This window comes from Natrix helvetica, assembly GCF_964273705.1.
Source record: "Natrix helvetica genome assembly, chromosome: 2".
NCBI lineage: Eukaryota > Metazoa > Chordata > Lepidosauria > Squamata > Natricidae > Natrix > Natrix helvetica.
The window spans coordinates 199517467-199539564 of NC_138552.1; the positions used below are offsets into that span (position 1 = coordinate 199517467).

Genomic DNA, 22098 nt, shown 5'->3' on the forward strand with positions numbered 1-22098 from the left:
CAGCCTCATGGGAGAATGGCTGTGTTGCGCTGTCGCAGCAGTGCAACACAACAGCCATGAAGCGACCACGTTCATGAGCAGCCACCCGGCAAACCCCTTTCTAGCCGGGCAAAGTACCATTCACTGACGTAGGGGTATCGCCAAGCCGCGTTGAGCCTGTTCGCCTCTGCCCGGCTCCCGCGGCTTGGCACCTGCGACATACCAGTGAATGGCGCTCTGCACGGCTGTAGGGTGGTTGCGCGAGTGGCTGTTCTGCTCTTGCTCACGCGCCGCCCAGCCTCAATATGCCCTGGCCCAGCTCTCCCTGCAGAGCCAGGGCACCTCCTCTGCCGCCGCCGCCATCCCAGCATGGCTTTTTCGGCTGCTTCCAAACCGAGTCCTCCAGCAGTGCCCACTCTGGGCGTATGCTCTATGGTTGTGGGCCAGCTGCCCGCAGAGTGTACAACCATAGAGCATACGCCCACAGCGGCCACTGCTGGAAGACTCAGTTTGGAAGCCGCCGAAAAAGCCATGCTGCGATGGTGGTGGCGGCAGCGGCAGGGAGAGCTGAGCCAGGGCATCGTGAGGCTGGGAGGAGCGAGAGCAGAACAGCCACTCGCGCAACCCCCCTCTCCAGTCGTGCAGAGCACCATTCACTGGGATTTCGAAGGTGCCAAGCCGGGGAGTTAGGCAGCAGCGAACATGTGCTCACGCGGCTTGGCGAAACCCCTAGGTCAGTGAATGGTGCTGTGCCTGGCTGCAAAGGGGGTTTGCCGGGTGGCTGCTCATGAGCGTGGTCGCTTCATGGCTGTTGTGTTGCACTGCTGCGACAGAGCAACACAGCCATTTGCCCATGAGGTTGTGCCCTGCTCTTTGGGAGCCTGCTCGCAAGAGAGCAGCCGCCCAGCAACCCCCCTCTTCAGCTGGGCACAGCACTGCTCACCAACCTAGCGGTATCCCGAAGGCGCCAAGCAACGCAATCACTTTTGCCTCCCTCCCGGTTCCCGCAGCTTGGCACCTTCGGGACACTGCTAGGTTGGTGAGCGGCGCTCTGCCTGACCGGAGGTGGGGGGTTGTCCAGGGGCTTATTTGTTGGGGAGGGCTTATATTTTTGCCCACCAGAAAAATGTGGCATGGCCTTATTATCAGGACATGTCGTATTTTCGGGGAAACACGGTAGTAATCAGAACACATTTGTAAGGACTGAATTTAAGATTTTCAAAAATCAGGTCTTTAGCATTCAGTTCTGTTAGGATGGTTTAATCAAGAATTAAGGAATTACATGATAATTATTCAATTGTGAAAAAAAATTAATTTCTATTTCCTAGAATTCTGTATACTTAGTTACTCCTATATAAAAAAAATTAGTTTGGCACTAACTGGAATACTGAATAATTTATCTAAAGAAATAGTCACCCAGAGTTGCCTCTAAATGGAATGGACAGCAAACAAATATAATAAAATAAATAATTGCTAAGAAACGAGTAGAAATTGATCAGAATCTTATACAAATGGACAAGTTTATAATCCTCCACAAATTCATATTTCAGACTGTCCTTTGTCCCCAACTAAATATTTTTTTTTAAATAACATAGGATACATGAGACAAAATGTCAAGTGTGTATTAAATACCTTCCAAAGATATCAACTATTTCCCATTCTACCAGGATGCTAGCTCATTCCCAGCATTAATTACATATAAAAAACTGCATTAATTAATGGAAGTTCAAAACAGCTACTCTGGATGTCCAAAAAATACACAAAAGAATGTGAGCCAACTGATTAAACTTTAATTTTATTATGAATAGAATTCATGAAGAAAATTACAAGCCAATTTTACTTTAAAACACTGAATGCATAAAATGACTGTGATCCTGGCTTCAGAAAACTCTGAATATTTTAGCCTATTTTATATTCCCCAAATAAGCATAAAAGTTTTGGTTAAAGGATTATTTAAACAATCTTATTCTTCAAAAATACACACAAGTAAAATTGTACTACATTTATCCACAGAGTATAGCTTTAAAACATTAAAATATTAATAAAATGTGAATGCAAAATCCACATTGATTCCTCTAAAAATACAACTATCCCCCACTTTTTTAACACGATTTACAACTTGATCATTATCTACAATAGAAGGGCAATATCTACCACACATACAACAATCTACCTATTCTTCAGTTCTATAGAATGCTGCTCTATAAATCAGTATATCTCTGGGCTACCTTTAAATTGCAGGTTTAAGTACTGGAGAATAAGTGGATAAATAGCTCACTTAACAGAGATATGGCACAGTAAACTCATGGCCAGTGTGTATACTAAGTGTGTATCCGAATGTTGCGCAGGAAAAAGAAAATGTATTAAAAAGCAACAATCGCCACAAAAAGATTATACTCACAACATGTAAAGAATATTTAACATCAGAAATATTTTCAAAACGTAATGTAGATTAAAACATTCTAGGAAACAAATAACAATCATAAGATTAAGAAAATAAAATGTCATCTTTGGACACATTTGTTTTCATCTAAATATATACATCAACAATGTATTAAAAAATTTATCCTATAATATTTATATATGTATACAATATAGATGTTGTACATTTGGATAAATACACAACATTAAAACAATTGTGTGGTTTATCCTTTATTTGCATTAATAAGTGTGTACAGCTGCCTATCAATAACTCTCATAGAGACCTTTTCCTTACTTTCTCATCTATTCAAGTTTCTCTATGGGAAATAGAGAAAAATCCTACATTTACAAAGATTGGGAGACCTGAGTTTTGTAAGAATACATGGCAGAATTATATGGATATTTATCAAAAGTGAAAAAAGAAAAACATTTCATGGAGCAGAAAATTATGGAAAAGACATTTTTCTTACTCTCTTAAAAATGTATAAACATTGATATTTAACAAGTTCCCTGAATTGCAACAAATAATTTGTTTTGACATGCAATTGAATGAAATTTGTATTTTCGCATGCCTAAAAAGTATATATTACATCATCTCTCTCATATATATTATGCACTCTCACATGCACATATATATAAAATTGCAAGTTACAGTAATGCAATATTATTCCACTAAGGTATCTACTAAATATAAAGAAATATATATTTTGTATTAATGGCAGTTAAGGAGTCTTTGAACAAAAATGTATTTTCCCTCCTTTCTATCAAATTCTACAACTCTTCTGAAGAATCCAAATTGTTCTAATAAAGCTGATGACCTGAGTTCCCTTTGTTAAAATGACATGGGGAATTATGGGTAGAAGTTCTATAATTCTTTTGCCCACTGCACAAGGGGAAAAAATGAAGGAACTGTGTGCACCAATTTTTTTTTTTAAATATATAATCCTATCAAGGTTCAAGTGTCCAAATATGGCCATATTAAGCAAAATTAAGTATTTAGTCATTTACTAAGTTTTACTAAATAGAGAATAAGTATATTTATTAATCAATGTAGAAACAGTGTGTTTTTATTAGTGTCAAATATTTTTAAAGAATCACTTTATATATATATTATTTTTTTAACAATGCATCTAAAATGTTTAGCAGACACCTTTAGTATATTTCAATATATACATATATACAGTTAAGAAATACAGTCCAGAAAAAAAAAGATTGGCAACAGTTCCTACCATGTATAGCTATTTGGGCAAGCAAAAAAAAAGGTTATTTCATTAAATGAAAAAATAAAGAAAATATTTTTTAAAAACTGTAATGCCCAATGATGCATATACAACCAGCAACTTGATATCAAAAATCTGGTTTTTTTTCTGCCCTTCCCCTCAAGGCTCTCCTTCCCCACCAAAAATGGTTGGGTGACCTATCATATAAGCATTATCTTATGGAATAAAAGAATTTTCACATTGGGTCACTTCATACAAACAATGCAATATTTCTCCAATCACATTCAGGCCAGTCCATCTTTCTTCTGTAATCCACATAAAACTTTATCAATAATCTTCAATTGGCCCCACTCAATTGAATTCTCAGTGGGAAGTAGATTAATCACATAACCTTCCCTTCTATTCTTACATCATTGGCTATACAATATTCCAGGTGAAAAAGTGGTTTACAATACTTTCTTTTAGAACTTATCTAAAAGCCAGGGTGGTTTTCAAATAAGCAAAACTGCTTCCATTGAAGTTTATAAATTGTTTACTACTAGGCCCAACAGTATTTATACACTGCTACAGAGTCTTCATTATTTAATTTTCAAGATGTATGTATGACAAAAGGATGGAAGCAAAGTCTAATTCATAATATGATTTGTTTTTCATTTACTTATGTACAGATCCTTGAAAAACAACACAAAAAATGACAAACTGCAGTGGACAGATTTTCATTTTATGCTAAAATCAAAATAAACAAACCATATTGTAACTCAGATTTATGAATTAATAGGTAAAAGGTAGAAAAAGAAAGATACATGTCTCAAAGCATTTAAGCGGCATATCAAATATTAAAAGCAAAATTGGTGAATTACTTGTAGTTATATATCTTTCCAGAATTTGTTCCACAATGTAATTTTTTAATCTGAAATCATAGAGTTAATATTGTTCTTTTTTAGAACTACTGCATACAATATTTTCTCCAAACAATCAAAGTAATTCAGTAAGTGGTAAAACAATAACAAGACTAGAATCCAGTGCATCCTCAAAACCTTTACTAAAAATTGAGCTACCCAATATAAACTGCTTTTATAAAATCTATTCCAATTTGGAATCCAAAATAATATTGTATAAAAGAGTTTAAATTTCAGAAATAATCAAAATTAACATTGGTTCACTGCACTACCTAGTGAATGCTTTCTTTTGACCTGATTTTATAATATCATCAGGAGATGGTGATTTGAAATCAAATGGAGTGATTGTTATTAAGGGTCCAATTTCATTAACTTTTGCTTCTTGTATTTGCCTGCTATACAAAAAAGCCTTATGAATATTTACACTTTGATGTTTGCATCTCTTTGAAGGATAATGAAGACATAAAGTTATAGCAAAAGTGGAGGGTTTTGCACACAAAACTTTTGCCCATGGAACAGTGCCTTTTAAAATAGGTGACCTCACTTTTTTTTTGCTTTTCTTGCTTACTTTAGTTAAAATCATTTGCTGTCCCTGCTTTGAAAATAAAGCTTTAGTTTCTGGAAGCATTGTATTTAACTGCATTTCTTCAGGCTCTGGTGATAATACTGATTTTCTAATAAGTACACTTAGATCAATATCTGGATTTACAACTGAAGGTTGCACCTTTTTAGCTAAATGAAATTCTGAATGGCAGTTTATTATTTCAGGACTGTCTACTGCAATAGATTTTGCAATTAAATCTGAAAGTGATAAACTCTCAAGCTCTTTTACTGGAGATGACTTAGAATGTGTCAAGGAAGATAAGGATCCTGAGAGTTCTGTCATGCCAGATGATACTGGAAGATGGTTGGCTAGCTGAGACAACGGTGAATGTTCTAATTCCATATCTGTGAGGTCTGCTGAGGGTAAATTGCAAATATCATGCAATGAGCAAGGCTTGCTTGAATTGCTTTCTTGGTGCTCCTGCAGGAGATCAGCCAGTGATGGACTTTCAGACATTGAAAATGCTAAGCTGCTAACCTTTGAAGAATTGCTGCTACACCCTTGAAAGCAACCCTTGTTTTTGCATTCAAAAGATTCAGTCATTTTATTAGATGTATCATTTATATTATCTAGTTTTAAATTATCAAAGTAACTATCCAAGCAGCTTTTGGGTCCACAATCATTTTTTTTCTGTGGCATGATTAATGAACCAGCTTGTGCATCTGATGAATCACCTGTTTCATTAACTATGTCTTTTAAGTCCTTAAGGTCTTTAAACTTAGACCAACTCCAAGAAGTTTTTTCTGATAGGTTTTCTTTAAGCAATTCAGCCCACGAATTATAGCAAATGTCATATTCACTGCATGACTCCCTAGTTGTAGTACTATTACTCTTAGCTTGTGGGAGAGTGTCACACTTGATGGATTTTTCATTGCCATCACTTAATGATAAAGGAATAATTTCAAAGGATTTGCATGAAGATGTGAAAGTTTTCTTTTTAGCAGGGGTTTTCCAACATTTGGATTTGAAGATAATTTTATCACTTGGAACTGAAGTATTGTAAGTGGATTCAGCATTGACAACTGGACCATTAAAACTAAAGGAGGAACCAGTGGAATCAGAAATGTTTTCAACCAAATTAGTCAAGTGATTAATATTAGAAAATATTTCTGAACAAAATAAGCCTTACCTTACAACAGCCAACAATTCCAAGACAGATGCAAGGTCATAGTAATGATAGTTTCAATTTGCAAGCAGGAAAGGCAACAGCAAAATCAAGAAAAAAGAACATGAAAGGCATTTAATTAACAAACATTATTGAAACTGTATTTAGAGTAATACATTATATATTCATGAATTCAACTTCACATGTGTTCAATTTAATTAAAATTGCTATTAATTAATACAACACAGTTTGTCTCCAAATTATATTTACAGAATGCACTATATATCTTTGTGAGACTAAGATTTAATTGTATGCCAAGTAGCACTTTTGTGTTACATTTAGATGTATTATTTAGCTACTCAATGTATAGAAAGAAAAGTGCTTTTTCTTAGACAATCAGTTTTGGGTACTGGCTAAAGAAACTAGGACAGCGATGGCGAACCTTTTTTGGCTCACGTGTCATAAGTGGGGGGAACGCAGGGGGTCGTGTGCAGGCGTGCCGCACCCATAATTCAATGTGCGACCGCCCCAGTGTGCATGCACGCACTACAGGCGCGACCCCCCCCCCATTTTTGCATGCTTTTTTCACCCTCCCCAGGCTCCAGAGGCTTTATAAGAGCATGGGAAGGGCGAAAACAGCCTCCCCCCGCGCCCCCGGAAGCCCTCCGGAGGCTTCAGGGACCTTCAGGAGGCTTCCCTGAAGCCTCCGAAGCAGTCAAAATGACCCACCGAACAAACCGGAAGTCACTTCCAGTTTGCTCAGAGGGTCGTTTTGAGCAGTCGGAAGGCTTCAGGGACCATCAAGAAGCTTCCCTGAAGCCTTCGGAGCACTTAAAACAACCCTCCGAGCAAACAGGAAATCTATTCCAGAACTTCTGGTTTGCCCGGTTTTTGCACAGGCTTCAGGGAAGCTCATGAAGCCTCCGGAAGGCCTCTGGAGAGGCGGGGGGGGGCTCTTTTCGCCCTCCCCAGGCTCCTATAAAGCCTCTGGAGCCTGGGGAGGGTGAAAAATGGCTTTTAAAAAAAGGTGAACTCAGCTGGTCAGCGCACGCATGCGCGCTGGCCAGCTGACAGGGCAGCGCCTCGTGTGCTCTGACAAATGCCATAGGTTTGCCATCACTGAACTAGGAGATGGTGAGTTAAAGCACAAAGCCAATCAAGTGACCTTGAGCCAGGAACTCTTTCTTAGCGCTATGAAGAAGTTAACAGCAAAGTGCTTCTGAAAATGTTGCCAAGACAACTGCATGAACTTGCTCATGTAAGGAGTGAAGACTGACTCCCACACATAAAAAGTGCCATTTTTAAAACTTTTGTTAATTCTGCAAATATAAATATAAACGTACCTTTAGTTGGCTTTCCTACAATTACATTATCCTCATTCTTGGTCTTCCCATTTTGCTTATTGTCTTGTGCAAGGATAGAGTCCAAAGCTTTCTGTATATCAAAGTTTTTGCTGAGTACAGCTTCCACCAGCATTTTTTCTGGCACTGAATCTCCAAGAACTTCTTTCATATGATCAAGGCATGAATTTAGCTGAGCTAAATAATGGAATGAAATAATGAATTATTAGGGGGGAAATCTTGCAGAAAAAATCATACAAACAGCTGAAAATAGATATTTTCATTTCTTTTAAATAATCACCACCATTTTCATCCAGGAAGAAAAAATACAGATTTCATGCATTTTTAAGATGTAGTACATTTCAAATTGGAAGCATTTCAGATTGAAAGGCAATAGGATGTTTTGGAGCAAGCCTGGACATACATGTAGCTTCAACACTGAACTTATTATTCAATATTTTAATACTTTTAATACTAATATAAAAATACATTATATAAATAGATTAAGATGAGTGCAAATTTGAAGATCAATGTATTAGTCAAAATATTTAAAAGAGACACACAAAGCAGAGTAATCAAATTTCAGGCTACAGTCAAAGTTGGTATCATAGTTAGGATATTTTGCTTGCTCCCAGTTTGGTGTAGTGGTTAAGGTGCTAGAAACCAGGAGACTAAGTTTTAGATACCCCTTACGTCTGAAAGCTGCCTGGATAACTTTGGGCCAGTCATTCTTGCTATACAATGTGACCTGATGGGAAATTAAAGGCAAGCATATTAAATACCATATTTTTCAGAGTGTAAGACACACGTATTTCATGAAAATGGGCCCATTTTTTTTCAAAAAAATTGTATATATAGCCTTATGGAGGCTTATAAAGTGCTGCTGGGGCGGGGGGGGGGCAGAAAACGGCACTTTTTTGCTCATTTCTGCCCTCTCCAGCCTCCAGGAGCTCTCTAAAAGCCTCCATAAGGGTATGCACGACCATTTTGGTGAAGGGGGCAGGGCTTCGGGAGCAAAAAATGCTGTATTCAGTGTATAAGACGCACACAGATTTTCAGCCTCTTTTTTTGAAGAAAAAAGGTGCGTCTTATACTCTGAAAAATACAGTATGTTCATAACCTTGAGATGATAAAGATACATATATTAAAAAGTATATTTAAAAGGTGGGCTGAAACTATAATGTAGGACCACTTCTTAGTGGCTCTGGATTTTGGGACTTCCTAGTTCTGGGGACGGTCCATCCCTTGTTCTGTTCCAATATAAGATATAATGTAACATAGCATAATATAACATAAGTAACATAACATAATTCAGCATAGTAATATAATAGATTATTATTTCTCCACCAGAGACAAATTCCTTGTCTGTCTAATCACACTAGCCAAATAAAGTATTCTATTCTTATTATTTTCTATACATAAAATATTAAATATATTAAAAACCAAATAAATGATTAACAAAAAAAAAGTATTGAGAAAAAAGGAAAAGTCAGGAGGAAACCAAGATAAAATTACAACCAAAAAAGTAAAGAAAATAGAAATAGAATAGCTTCCAACTTTCTTTGACACAGATATTGATTAAAAAATACATTAAAACCAAAAACCAAAATTTCATTTCTTTCAGCTTTTCACAAATACTCTGAGTGGTTTTCAAATATAGATTGAAAAATCTTTTGAAACTATGTTTTGTATATGATAATAGTATCAAAACATTTATATGGAGAAACTTAAAAGGACTTATAAATACCTACAAAAAAATAGATGGTAAAGTTGATTTTGTTTTAAAGAATTTGCAGAGATCACAAAATTGGCAGCTTTGATTAAGATCGTTCAGTTATCCTGGGCAAAACCTGTGTTCAATTTGAGGACTTCCCGTTCAAAGAATAAATGGGAGGCATGGCAGGAGCATTTCTGCATAGTTGCATTTGTGTGCCAATTGCAACTGTTCCTGGCCTGGGAGCCCTGATCACGGTTTGGTCTTCTCCCAAAAGGATTCCTGCAATGTGGTCTTCATGGGACTGCCTTTGAAAGTATTTGGAAGCTTCAGCTTGTAAAAAATGCAGCAGTGTGGAGTTATACATGCATATCATAGGCACATGCAGCACCTAGTGCATAATTTTATTTCATTTAAAATATAAGGAAGTTTCTACAGACAAAAATACGGCTGTGCTATAGGTTCACTTGTGTCCCTCATTGTGGCCAATCACTACATGGAAGAGGTACAAACCAGCCCTGAACACTTTTGCGGGATTTCTACCCACTCACTGGTATAGGTATGTGGATGATACTTGGGTCAAGATTAAAACACCGGAAGTGGAAGCCTTCACCAAACACATCAACTCTGTGGACAAATACATTAAGGTCACATAGGAAGATGTTAAGGAAAACAGCCTGGCTTTCCTGGACTGTACAGTGCACATTTAGGAACATAGAGCCTTAACACTGAACTTTACAGAAAACTCAAACATAGAGATCAGTATTCGCATTTTGATTCTCACCATTCACTGGAACACAAAATAGGAGTGATCAGAACCTTACACACAGCACAACATACAAGATCAAACCCAACAGGACAAGATTCAGTGGTCCATCTGCATTTGAAAGACAAAGGTCACTCTTCTGAAGGCAGCAAAGTCCACATTTTGGATTGAGAGGATCATTGGTTTGAAAGAGGGGTAAAAGAATCCATCTATGTTAGAATTGAACACCCCTCCCTCAACAGATGGGAAGGAATAAAACACCACCTATTTTCAGTTTACAACACAGCCCTTGCAGCAGTTTCCAAGAAGCTTCTGCAACCAATTGCATCCTGATTCAAGTGGCCCTGAGGGCAGCCAAGTAGTCTCAACAGCTCTCAGAGCGCTAACAACCAGATGACTGCAAAGAAATACAATCCTTTCATCCCCCCACCATCCAGTCTCAACTGTTAGTACCCATCCTTCCATTCCCGGCATCAGACCTGATGAAGCTTCTTGGATGAAAAGCAAAACAATTTCTTCTTCTTCAAGGAAAAATTAGTCCAGTTGCCTTTTGAAGAAGAAAAACACACACAACTATGACCTGGATGATTGTGAATCTTCACAGACACTCTGCTCCTTAATCTCCATTGGCTGCCAATGACCTTCTGATTTTAATTCAACTTCAACTTTGAGGATGGGTTACTTATGGGACTATCTCTCCAAAATTGTAGGTATCCATCCATGTTCCAGGTTCCATCCATCAGAAGAGTCTTCCAGCTGGATCCATGGAATTTTTTTTCCTGTCATCATACTCAACCGGTGCAATATCAGTCACTTGGTGATCAAACTTATTCCAACTCACTGACCTTTAGGAAGACTTTGAAGACTTGGTTTTGACATCACGCTTGAGGCCATGGAGGTATCAGGTAGCCATTGGATGGCTATATTAATTCTTGTGATGGGTTGATTTCTGGCTGGTATAAAGTACAAATTACAGGTACTCTAGTGGCAGTGGAACTACTAGCCCCTTTATAGAAACTATAAAGTTCTTAAAATCATACATTTACTAGAGTGAATCAGATTAGCTTCTGAGTAATTTCTCAGTATTTTTCACTGGGAATTATTGAAATGATGTGATGTAACAAGGTTGATTAAAGGAGTGTGATACCAAGTCTCCTTGCCCCATCTGTCTGTCTTTCCACCTTCTACCATCATTTGCTTAGTGTTAGAAGTTTTACACAGATTTTAGTTTGTTGCATCGGTTCTTTCAAATGCAGATGTCAGCCAAGTATATCAGTATATCAAGTATTTCTGAAAACCAATAAATAGAGAGCACAATGTACACACATTAAATGAAGGAAAGTTATTATTATTTGTATAATACCTTTTTCAAGTCCAGTCAGCTGGTGACTGGAGATAAAATTGCTATGTTCAGAGTCTTCATAATCATGTTCCTCTAAAGGTTCTGCAGAGACTGAAGTTTTATCTCGTTTTGAATAAATAAACTGAGCAGCTACAATAAAATAAGAACAGAACAAGGATCATCTGGATGAAATATCCATAATTAATTTGCTTTTCTATTCTTAAACTTTTGATGTCTTTTCAAGAACTACAAATATTTATTATCAATTCACAATAGATATTTTTGCAAATCTGATTCTAATTTCTATAGTTTAATACTTGACCATTTATTTAATTATGAGGCTGGGACAATTATTTTGCCTTTTAAATGTTTCATAGAATTAAAACTTTTCATTACAGAAGATGAAAGAGTATCTGTTCTTAGCATAATCATATGGTGTTAATAATTCCCAAAGTCATTTTAAATACATCCTCTAATTATATATGAAATTTCATTATTTCTATTCCTTTTGCTCTGATTGAGTGGGTATAAGAAGAGATATACATGATACTAGACTTTAGATATACAGTAGTGGCCAAAATTGTGGAAACCTTTTGGGAAAAGTGTATTTTTTTTTTTTTTGAAGTACCATAAAATTATATATCAATGGAAAGATAATTTAATCAAGAATGTAATGCAATAAAGTTTGTTCAATTATCTGGATTCTATGAAGCTATAGCCAAATACCCAGAAAAAGGAAGCAGAACTTGCTTAGGTTGATATCAGGTAGCTTTCCTTCATCTTGATTGTAGCCAATGAGCATGAGTGTTTAGCGAGCCAATCAGCTGTCGTCTTGTTTTGGCAATGAGCCAATCAGATCACAGTAAGATTCAGTTAATAATGTCATATATTGAAGCTGAGAGGGCGACATTTGTCAGCGTGTTATGTGATCGCTATCAAGTTGTGTTATTTCATTTAGTGAGCTTGTAAAACGTAATAAAATCAAAGTAATGGTGCAATGAGTTGACTGGTCACCCAGAAAGCAATGTAAAATAGTATTATTAAGTGAACAAGGCTATAGTTATAAAGAAATTAGAAGAAAAATTGGTGGAAGCTTAACCAAAGGTGGCATTTCTAAGTTTTTGAAAAGGTATAAGGAGACTCAGTCACTATAAAACCACACTGGTAAAGGCAGGAAAAGATGCAGATGAAAACCAAGTATATCAGCAAGTGATGATAAAAGAATTAAGAAACTGTGCCTACGTGACAGAAGAAAATCATCTGGGCATATACAAAATGAAATGGTGCAATGCTATGTGAAGTTGAGTACAAGGACTATTCAGAGCAGACTGCAGGCATTTGGCCTAAAATTTAGAATTCCATGAAAAAAGATGCTATTCTAATGGCAAATCCTTCATAAAGGTTATTGCATTACATTCTTGATTAAATTATCTTTCCATTGTTATATAATTTTATACTACTCCAAAAAAAAAGTGGTGTAATTAGCCATCAAACCTCAAAAATATTGTACACTTTTCCCAAAATGTTTCCACAATTTTGGCCACTACTGTAGATAGGAAAGCCTTACCTTACAACATTTGAGCAGTAGTATTCTTCAAGTAAGATGATTTTACCAGATATCAATTCCAAACCAATTTCTAAAGTGCTCATAAGCAAATAAGCTGTACTGGAAATTTTTGCCTCCATTCATTATTCCATTCTTATCAGACTATATGCCAAGTTATTTTGTATACATCTATCCATCTATATACTACTAAAACTTTGCCACTCTAAAATGTCTGTTTAACTGGGCAAAATAGTACTTCATTGGGAAACCTTTTTCAATCAAGGTACTGAGTTAACTTACAGAGAGAGTTCAAAATCTAGGTCTCATGACTCCTTTGGAATTGTAATTTGGAAAATGTTATAAAACATTTTATGTCATAAAAATTACCATAAAGCATTTTATGACATAATGAAAAATGCCATAAGATTTCCTGTGAAACTTCTAATGTTTGACTGTACAATACAGTTCAACATGGACTACTTTCAAGGCAGATACATCTTTAAATATATGCCTGAATTTTTAAGAACTTTTCAAATATATTAGAAGTTCTACCATGTTGAAGATATTGAGCAATCCGGTAAGGAATTATCTCTGAAACAATGACTCAACGGGTCACAGGTTCTCTAGTTCAAAGTTCTCCAACCTTTCTGGGTTGGTGGTCCAGAGGGGGAATGGGGCAGCACTTTATGCGAGCATGTGCACGTACAAATGGAGCTGCAGGCGTTCATGCGACACAAATGGTGATACAAGCATGTGCAACACTTGCAGTGCTAGAGCTCGTGCAATGCTCACAATGCTAGCACAAGTAGAGGGATGTACGTGTGCACTGTCCAGACACTCATGCGCCTCAGTGGCCAACAGTTCATGACCGGGTAGTGGGCTGTGGCCCACAGGTTGGGGACCCCTGCTCTAGTTCATTCCAGTTCCCATACTACATAGAGGTAGCCTAAGGCTACACATCAAATGTGCAAACCTACACCATAAAACAATAATGGCAAAATGTAATGCAAACCTGTTGATGGTGAGATGCAGTAATCATCTTCTACAGACTGACCATAAAGGTCATCATCTTCAAAATCTGAAGCGCAAAAACAAAACCAACCTTCTCATAACTGTAATTTTGAATAATAGTCTTATTTTATTCTAGCAAGCATCGTGATACATTGTAATTAAATCGCATTTCTATTTGAGTCCTTTTAAATATATGCATTAAAGACAATTTAATTCCTGGAACTAATTTTATTTACATCTTCTTCCTGAATATACATTAGGTTTTTCTAGATATTTCTTATTCCAATACATTTAGAACTTATAACTTGCCCATAGAAAACAATAAAAAAATAAGTACCAAATTCTGCAAGAAAGGTTTCAGACATTTTTAGCATTTTTTATTTTTCCAATATACTTTCACTGTTTAAAATAATATGCTCTGGTTAAGGAAATAAGCTTGAACCACAGTGTTAATATTAAATATTAATATAATGCAATTTTTTCCAATTGCAGAATTTGAAGTATTTTCAAAGTTCAATCTGAATATTTAGATATTGAAAATAAGCCAATCTCAAGAGATCAGGCCAATTCAAGTGCTTCATTTCACAAGCAAAAGCCCTTTCTCTACCTGATAGTTGCAACTAGGAAGCAGACATAGTGGCAGAGGGTACCTGTTTTACCTAGGCATGCATGCTGCATGCACAGAAGATATTCCTCTGGTGTATCTGATATACTAAAAGTTCTCCTGAATTTCAGAGGGCATGCAAGGAGAAATTAAATGCAAGTAGACAATTGCTTGATAGCAATCTTTAAAGTCGATGTAATACCATCACTTGTAATAATCTAATAGGAGCATAATACTTCAGTTTAAAAAATGATTACTTATTTTCACAGTCTGTATGGAAGTATTACATTCCTGAACTTGGGATCAGGATTTAAAATATTGTTCTCTTCCGTTTATGTTGAAATAGTGTAGATAAAAGAGTCACAATATAAAAAAATAACAACAGGGATGAAATAACAATTATGTTCAAAATAAGATATGTGGGTGGACTAAAGGACCCTTTTGGTCGGTGACATGATTTAACTCAGTATTAAGTACATATTTAAAAAACTGAAAAGACACACTTGCAAATCACTAAATCAAGACTTAGAAATAAAGTTTAACATTCAGATTTTAAACTCTAATTCAATATGTGCTTGCCTATGCATCCAAAACCTGTTTTAGACGCAGGCATCTGAATAGTTTCTTAAACGTATCATAAGGTGTGACTAATTTGAACGAGCTTAATGCTTAACACTCAAACAGAAGCAAGTCGTCTTATTATTACATCTGGTTTGCTCACTCCAGTGTTGTCTTTTCAAGATGTTATCTCCGCTTCCTTTCCACACAGGCAACCAAAATCCTCCCCTACGCTCAGCTGGGAGATAACACAATCACATCCACACACGACCCTCCGCCCCCATCCTTTTTTTTTTTTTTTTGCTTCTAGCATTCATTCATCAAAGGCATCCCACGGGGAAACTCCGGGGAAACGTCGAGTTGTTTTTAAACCCCGTACTTTGTTGACGTCCATTATCACACGGAAAGGAAGCAGCTGTCAGATTGAGCAACGGGAGGCCACTCTGTCGGGCTTCAAAAGCACCGGGCCTTTCAGTGCATAAGACGGACTTTGGGGACAAGGGAAAACGCGGGGGGGGGAGCCACCTTTTTCCGAATTAGCACCTATCCACGTAAACCGGTCTAGTTGATAACAAGCAGCCCCCTCCCTTCGGGTTCAGGAACCGGACCTGCTTTGGCTCCTGGCCGTTTCCCGCGCTCTCTTCCCCCCCCCACTCCCCCCACCCGCAGAAGCCAGGCTGACCGTTAGTGATGTCACTAACGCTCCTCGCACCGGCCTTGGTCAGAGCCCTCTCGGGAGGAAAAAGGGCGCTTCGAAAGGAGGGCAATAAGAAGTTCTCACAAAGAGAGCAACTCGCTCTACCTTCGTCGTAGTTGTAGCCACGGACGTTTCTGTGCCGGGCCATGGCGGGCGAGCTGAGGTAGAAAAGAGAGAGGCGAGGCCTCCGAAACCCCCCCCCCCTCAAACTTGGGTACCGTAGCAACTCCGTGCCGCCATATTGTTGACCTGGGCCTACTACCACCGCGCCCCGCCTTCAGCTCCGTCGGCCTTTCTGCGCCTGCGCTGACCTCCCTTGCCTTACCCCGACTGCGCATGTGTGACATCGGTGCTTTTCTTTTCTTTTTCCCTCCGCCCCCCCCTCCCCCTCAACGATTGTCGACTCGCGGACTAGGAGAAAGCCGGGTGTTGTAGTGCCCCCTTTCGGCCGGGCGTCGTTCTCTAGATTGCATCTGGTCAGTGGCTGTTGCGGCCAAGATTCTGGAGCGCAATGCTGCACAATTGCCTCGTTCGTCGGAGGGTTTGCATGGGTTTTTTTTTGTTTTTTTCCCCCGAAGAAAATCATTCGGCTTTCAGCTGCATAGCTGCAAATTCTGTCTTCATGCATCTGAGAGTCCGGATTAAAGGGTGCTGTGCCCAATTTAAGATTCAGCTTGGAAAAAAGTGGGGTGTAAGCTTCAGAGGTTCAGGAGCACTGTTTTCCACAGGGGTAGCCCTCTCTCCAGTTTCTTCTGGAATTGCTTGTGAGCGTGGCACACCTTTGATACAGGTAGTCCTCGTTTTACAACAGTTTAGCAACCATTCAAGGGTGCAATGGCACTGAAAAAATGACTTCTGACAGTTTTTCATACTTATGACCATTGCAGCATCCCCGTGATCACATGATCAAGATTCAGAGAGCAAGAGCATTTAGACTTATATACCGCTTCACAGTGCTTCACAGCCCTCCCTATATGCTTTACAGTCAGCATATTCCCCCCCAACAATCTGGGTCCTCATTTTACCAATCTCAGAAAGATGGAAGGCTTGAGTCAGTGAGAATCGAACTGCAGGCAGCTGGCATCAGCAGAAGTAGCCTGCAGTACTGCATCCTATGCTTGGCAATTGACTCATATTTATGAGGGTTGCAGTATCCCAGGCTCATGTGGTCACCTTTTGAGACCTTCTGATAAGCAAAGTAATGGGGAAGCCAGATTCACTTAACAACTGTGTTACAGGTAGTCCTTACAACAATTCATTTAGTGACCGTTTGAAGTTACAACATCACAACGACCATTTTTCACACATGACCATTACAGCATCCTCATGGACACGTAACCAGGATTCGGACGCTTGGCAACTGCTTCATATTTATGACGGTTGCAGTTTCCCCAGATCATGGGATCCCCTTTTGTGACCTGAGAATTGCAAGGTTTAACAACCTTCTTACTAACTTAACGACTGCAATGATTCACTTAACAACTGTGACAAGAAAAGTTGAAAAAATGGGACAAAACTTGCCTAACATGTCTCACTTAGCAACCTAAATGTTGGGCTCAATTATGTTCATAAGTCGACTACCTGTACTAATTTAAAGGCAAGTCATTCACTCAACTGTGGCAAGAAAGGTCATAAAATGTGGCAAAATTCATTTAGCCACTATTTCGCCAACAAAAATGTTGGATGCAATTATAGTTGTAAGTCAAGAACTATCTATTTAATGACAGATATTTCTGATCACAGTTAAACACTTGTCTCAATTGCATAGCACTGGGTATATCACTATTATCTAGCAGGGTATCTCTGGCTATAGAATGGGATAAATATATTATCTGTTGTAGTTCTTGGAAAGAAAAAGAACATGGTAAGAGATCATGATTGTCATGCTAAAGACAATGTTAAGAACACAGTACTTTAATAAACTATTTCAGAGTTATAATTAAGGTTTTCTTTCATTCACCACATCAAGCTACAAAGGACAATAGAACAAATTATGTTATTTAAATGTATCTGTAATAAAGTTTAATTGCTCATTATAAAACAAATATACTACCATTTAAAAACTAATCTGCTATGTCAGATTCTTCATTTTATAAACCAACTTGAAGCCCTATCTGATCGAAATTCGTGCCTGCAGTATGATGATTCTTTTATATCAACATCTTTGCCATTCTGACCTTTACAAAATTATATTAATACCACAGAGTTGGGTGGATATTGAAAATATGCGAGGTCTTGATAATGAGGCACATTATCACAAATTTTAACTGTTTACCCCCAAAAAACTTTTCAGGCATTTATGAATATATTACTCCTTTAAGAATCATTATACTTAATGTTTAGTGCATGTGACAAAATAAACACTCATGCTGTTATACATTATAAATGTTAACATATATTCCACTACATTGTTTTTTGTTTAAAAAAAAAGTACATTGTGAAATAGTTTCAGCTGGACAGCTTGCATAAGTCATTACATCTTATACTTCTTCCTTGTCTCAGAGGAAAAGAATAATAATAGTCATCTGATGTAATCTCAGATTTTATGTTCCACATGAAGTTTCTCCAGAGTTGGTTATGTTGCACCATTCCAATTTTAATCTGTTTCTAAAGTCTTGGAAATGAACAAGGATTGAAAATCAAAAAGTGAGGAAAGGAAAATACTCTTGAGTTCTTGTTTGTTTAAAATCTTGTTATTTCTGTACTGACTTTCTGGGCAAAATATTTTTCTCTTGGGTTAATTTCACTATAAAACCAAAGTAACTGAAAGTTTTAATGTCACAGCAAAGTAAAAAATAGTTGCTGCTGCATTCTTATTCATTTAAAATATTTAGATAGGAAACTTTGTTTTCATGAATTTGTGATCTTTTTATATCATTAGTTTTATATTGATATGCAGGTAGTCCTCAACTTATAACCAGTGACTGAAGTTACAAAGGTGCTGAACGAAGGGACTTACGACCTGTGTCCAAAGTTACAGCCATTGCAGGGCCCTTTTGTCACATGATGAAAATGTGGGTATTTGGTTGAGTGCCCCCCCCCCACTTTTGCCTGCAAGAGCACTGTAACTGCCCAATTTGCCTATGTCCCCCCAACTGTGCCCTTTGGCCTTGGGATGAGTCCTCAGCTAATAATTGGTAAAATTTGCTTAATGACAGTAATGGGGATTGCCAGAATTGCGGTTGCGGTCGTGTGACATCTTGCTTTATGACTTCATCATTTAGCAACTGAAGCTGTAGGCCCAATTTTAGTTTTAAATTGAGGACTACCTATAAGCATTGACTGACATTTTTCCTATGGATTTGGACACAAGAATTCTAATTTTGCAGGTAGATTACCACCTAATGTAACCGTACTCACATTCACTCTATTGTTTCTGTCCATTTGTGGTTCTTGAAAAATCTTGACTGAGTGGCATCGTACTTTACACAAAAATAATGGGAAAAACATGTTTTTTGCCTGTATCAGCTGAAACCAAAATCTGTGGTAACAACTATGTATTCTAAAGCTGTACTGTTGAAGGGCTTCTATTCATAATGTAAAGAATTGTGTTCAAAATTACAAAACCTTTTTTAACAATATAGTTTACATGCAGACCATTTGCTCATTTCTAGACTGCTGCTTCCTTTTTCCAGCTGTCATAATACAGGAATGCAAGCTCTCTGTATGTATATCTTACTTTAAATCAGCCTTCACTTCCATATGTTCCACTGTGTACACTTAAGAGTATATAGAGGGATTTGGATGAACCTTAATTTCCTGCTGAGATGTGCTTTACTCATAGATAGGAAATATGCTAGTTTGTAGAGTAAAATAACTATGAGAAAACAAAACAAGAATAAATGTTAACTAATGATGCCTAAATTTACTTTCCCCCTCTTTCTCCTAATCCCTTTTCTTTTTATGTTGTATCTTTTAGATTGTAAGACTGTAGGCATGAATTGATTTCTTATAAGCTACTCTAGAAAGTTTTTTGGCTACAGGCCAGGGTAAAATACTTCAGACAATAATATTTTTTAAAAATGTTCACTATCCAGTAATGAAGAGGCCAGGTACATTTTCTTAATTTGCACAATAAGAATATTTCACACAGATTAATATTAAAGCACTATGTTGCTTTATAATAAAGGCATAAGGCATTTAAACATGTATTTCAGGACGTGAAGATGAAATAGACTTTCATTCTGCAAATGATTTTTTTAGTCAGGTTTTTGTTGAAAGTGTTTTAAATCTTCTATTTACTAAAGTCAAAGTATGAAGGATTGTATCTCATCAGTCACACATAACCCACCATGTCTTATGTTGGCAGCGAAGAATAAAGAGACAATAGAGCTGTCTTTGTTTAAATATTTAATTGAGACACCTGGATATAACCTTAAAAAAGGGAACTATATAGCTTTAAGTTGTCAGATATAGATGGATGGAGTAAAAGAACCATAAATAGGAAGCACTTTTGTAGTATTTTTTCATCAAAAACACATGTATGGACAAAATACCCGTTGGCTGGGCAGCTACTATTAGATAACACATTCATAAATGCTTGTGTTTAGGTTATATTGTAATGCCATTGTGACCAAAGAGGTAAGAACTCTCCTTGTCTCCAGTATATTACATACATAAATAATTATTGTGGCAGTTAGGCAAGCTTATCCTTCAATGTTTTTGAATGAAAACGAGAAGCAATAATCATATACATTGTACATAAGAGCTAAAGAAAATCATACATTATTCTTAGTGTTACCCAAATGACTAACTCTATTCATTGCGACATTTACTTTTGAATAAACGTGAGCGTAGCCAAGCTCCATTAAGGATCCAATGCATCAAAGCTTTAGGATTTACTTTTTACCTTAAAACCGTGGCTTTAGTTGTACTTTTACCACAGTTTCTCTAACAAATTCCTTGGATGTTGCTGTGTGGAAATGCACTTTATTGAATCCTGTCTTTGCTGTCACTGTTTTCTGGCATCAGTGGAGCCAAGTGACAGTAGAGCTTTTGGAAAAGGTTGAATTTTAAACATGTTGGGAAGCAAATACTCTGTAGATCATCATGATAATACAGTGGTTGAAAACAAAATTTCTCCCTGGTGGTAAAGTACAGTCTATATTATGACCATTGCCATCAGTATCAATGTGTAAGTCATGCTTGTCTTGATGAAAGTAGTACTGTAAATGAAAACATGTAGTTAACAAATAATATATACCTGAAAAATGGGACTTATGACCATTTTTAATACTTATGACTCACAGCATCCCCATGGTCATGTGATTTACATTCAGATATTTGATAACTGACTCACATTTATGATGATTGAAGTGTCCCCGGGTCACGTGATCACCTTTTGCAACTTTCTGACAAGCAAAGTCAATGGGGAAACCAGATTCACTTAACAATGGTGCACTAATTTAACAACTGCAGTGATTCCCTTAACAACTGTGGCAAGTTGTAAAATGGGGCAAAACTCACTTAACAAATTTCTCACTTAGCTACATACATTTTGGGCTCAATTGTGGTCATAAGTTGAGAATTACATGTAGTGACAAACTACAGGTAGTTCTCAACTTATGACCACAATATGAGATTTATAATGTTTACATAAGGCTTCATGATGTAAGGCAAAAAGATGAAATAAAAAATGTCCTTACTAAATTCTATGGTCTGGATATAAAGTTTTCGATGGAGCACTGTTATGAAACTAATTCTCCAAATCCATCTACCGTACTTGATAGAAAGATTTTGTGTCCTTGGAGGAAGCATCTTTTATGTTAATTATTCTGCCTATGAATAAATAGCCCATTGAATGAAACAACAAAGACAAAGCAGTTCAACCGTTGTATAAGAAGCAAGAAAACTTTCTAAAATCCAACAATTCCTTCATGAAAGCTAATCACTGTTTTAGTTTAAAATTGTATTAAAAACAAAAACCTTCAAAAACAAACAACAGCAATCTGATACATTAAATAATTGCAAAGAACACCTTAGGATTCCCAAAGAAGTAGGCAGCATTAAGAATGACTAACACTCAAATACCATGCTGGCATCTAAAATACTGACTGCATGAACCTGTCTAGTCACTAATCTTGCTGAAAAGCCTTTCTACAAAGATCACTTCAGAAATGGTGGGGAGTGTTCAGAAACAGACCCTATTACCCATAGTGTCTGTTTCAGTACTGGAATACTCTATTTTTGTGCACTAGTTTCTTTGTCTTTATAAGGCAGATTACACCCATTTTCTCAATTATAACACACCATTACTGCTCATTCTGAGGTTTTCTACCTCTTGTGATATTAC

The 22098-nt window shown here is 37.1% G+C and overlaps 1 protein-coding gene across 3 annotated transcripts in view; it reads right to left on the reverse strand.

Moving 5' to 3' along the window:
- Positions 1-16126, reverse strand: part of HBS1L (HBS1 like translational GTPase) — a 52544-nt gene extending 36418 nt beyond the window's left edge. The window contains exons 1-5 of one of the 3 annotated variants that reach the window (XM_081943239.1): positions 15912-16126; positions 13949-14014; positions 11412-11540; positions 7572-7766; positions 5798-6247 (exon numbers count right to left, since the gene is read on the reverse strand). In XM_081943239.1, the coding sequence (XP_081799365.1) occupies positions 5798-6247; positions 7572-7766; positions 11412-11540; positions 13949-14014; positions 15912-15954 (883 nt within the window). In that variant the 5' untranslated portion in view covers positions 15955-16126. Of the gene's footprint in view, positions 1-1759; positions 6248-7571; positions 7767-11411; positions 11541-13948; positions 14015-15911 lie in introns of those variants that run through there. The other 2 variants (XM_081943238.1, XM_081943237.1) reach the window with 2 other exon arrangements.
- Between the last annotated feature and the right edge of the window lie 5972 nt (positions 16127-22098).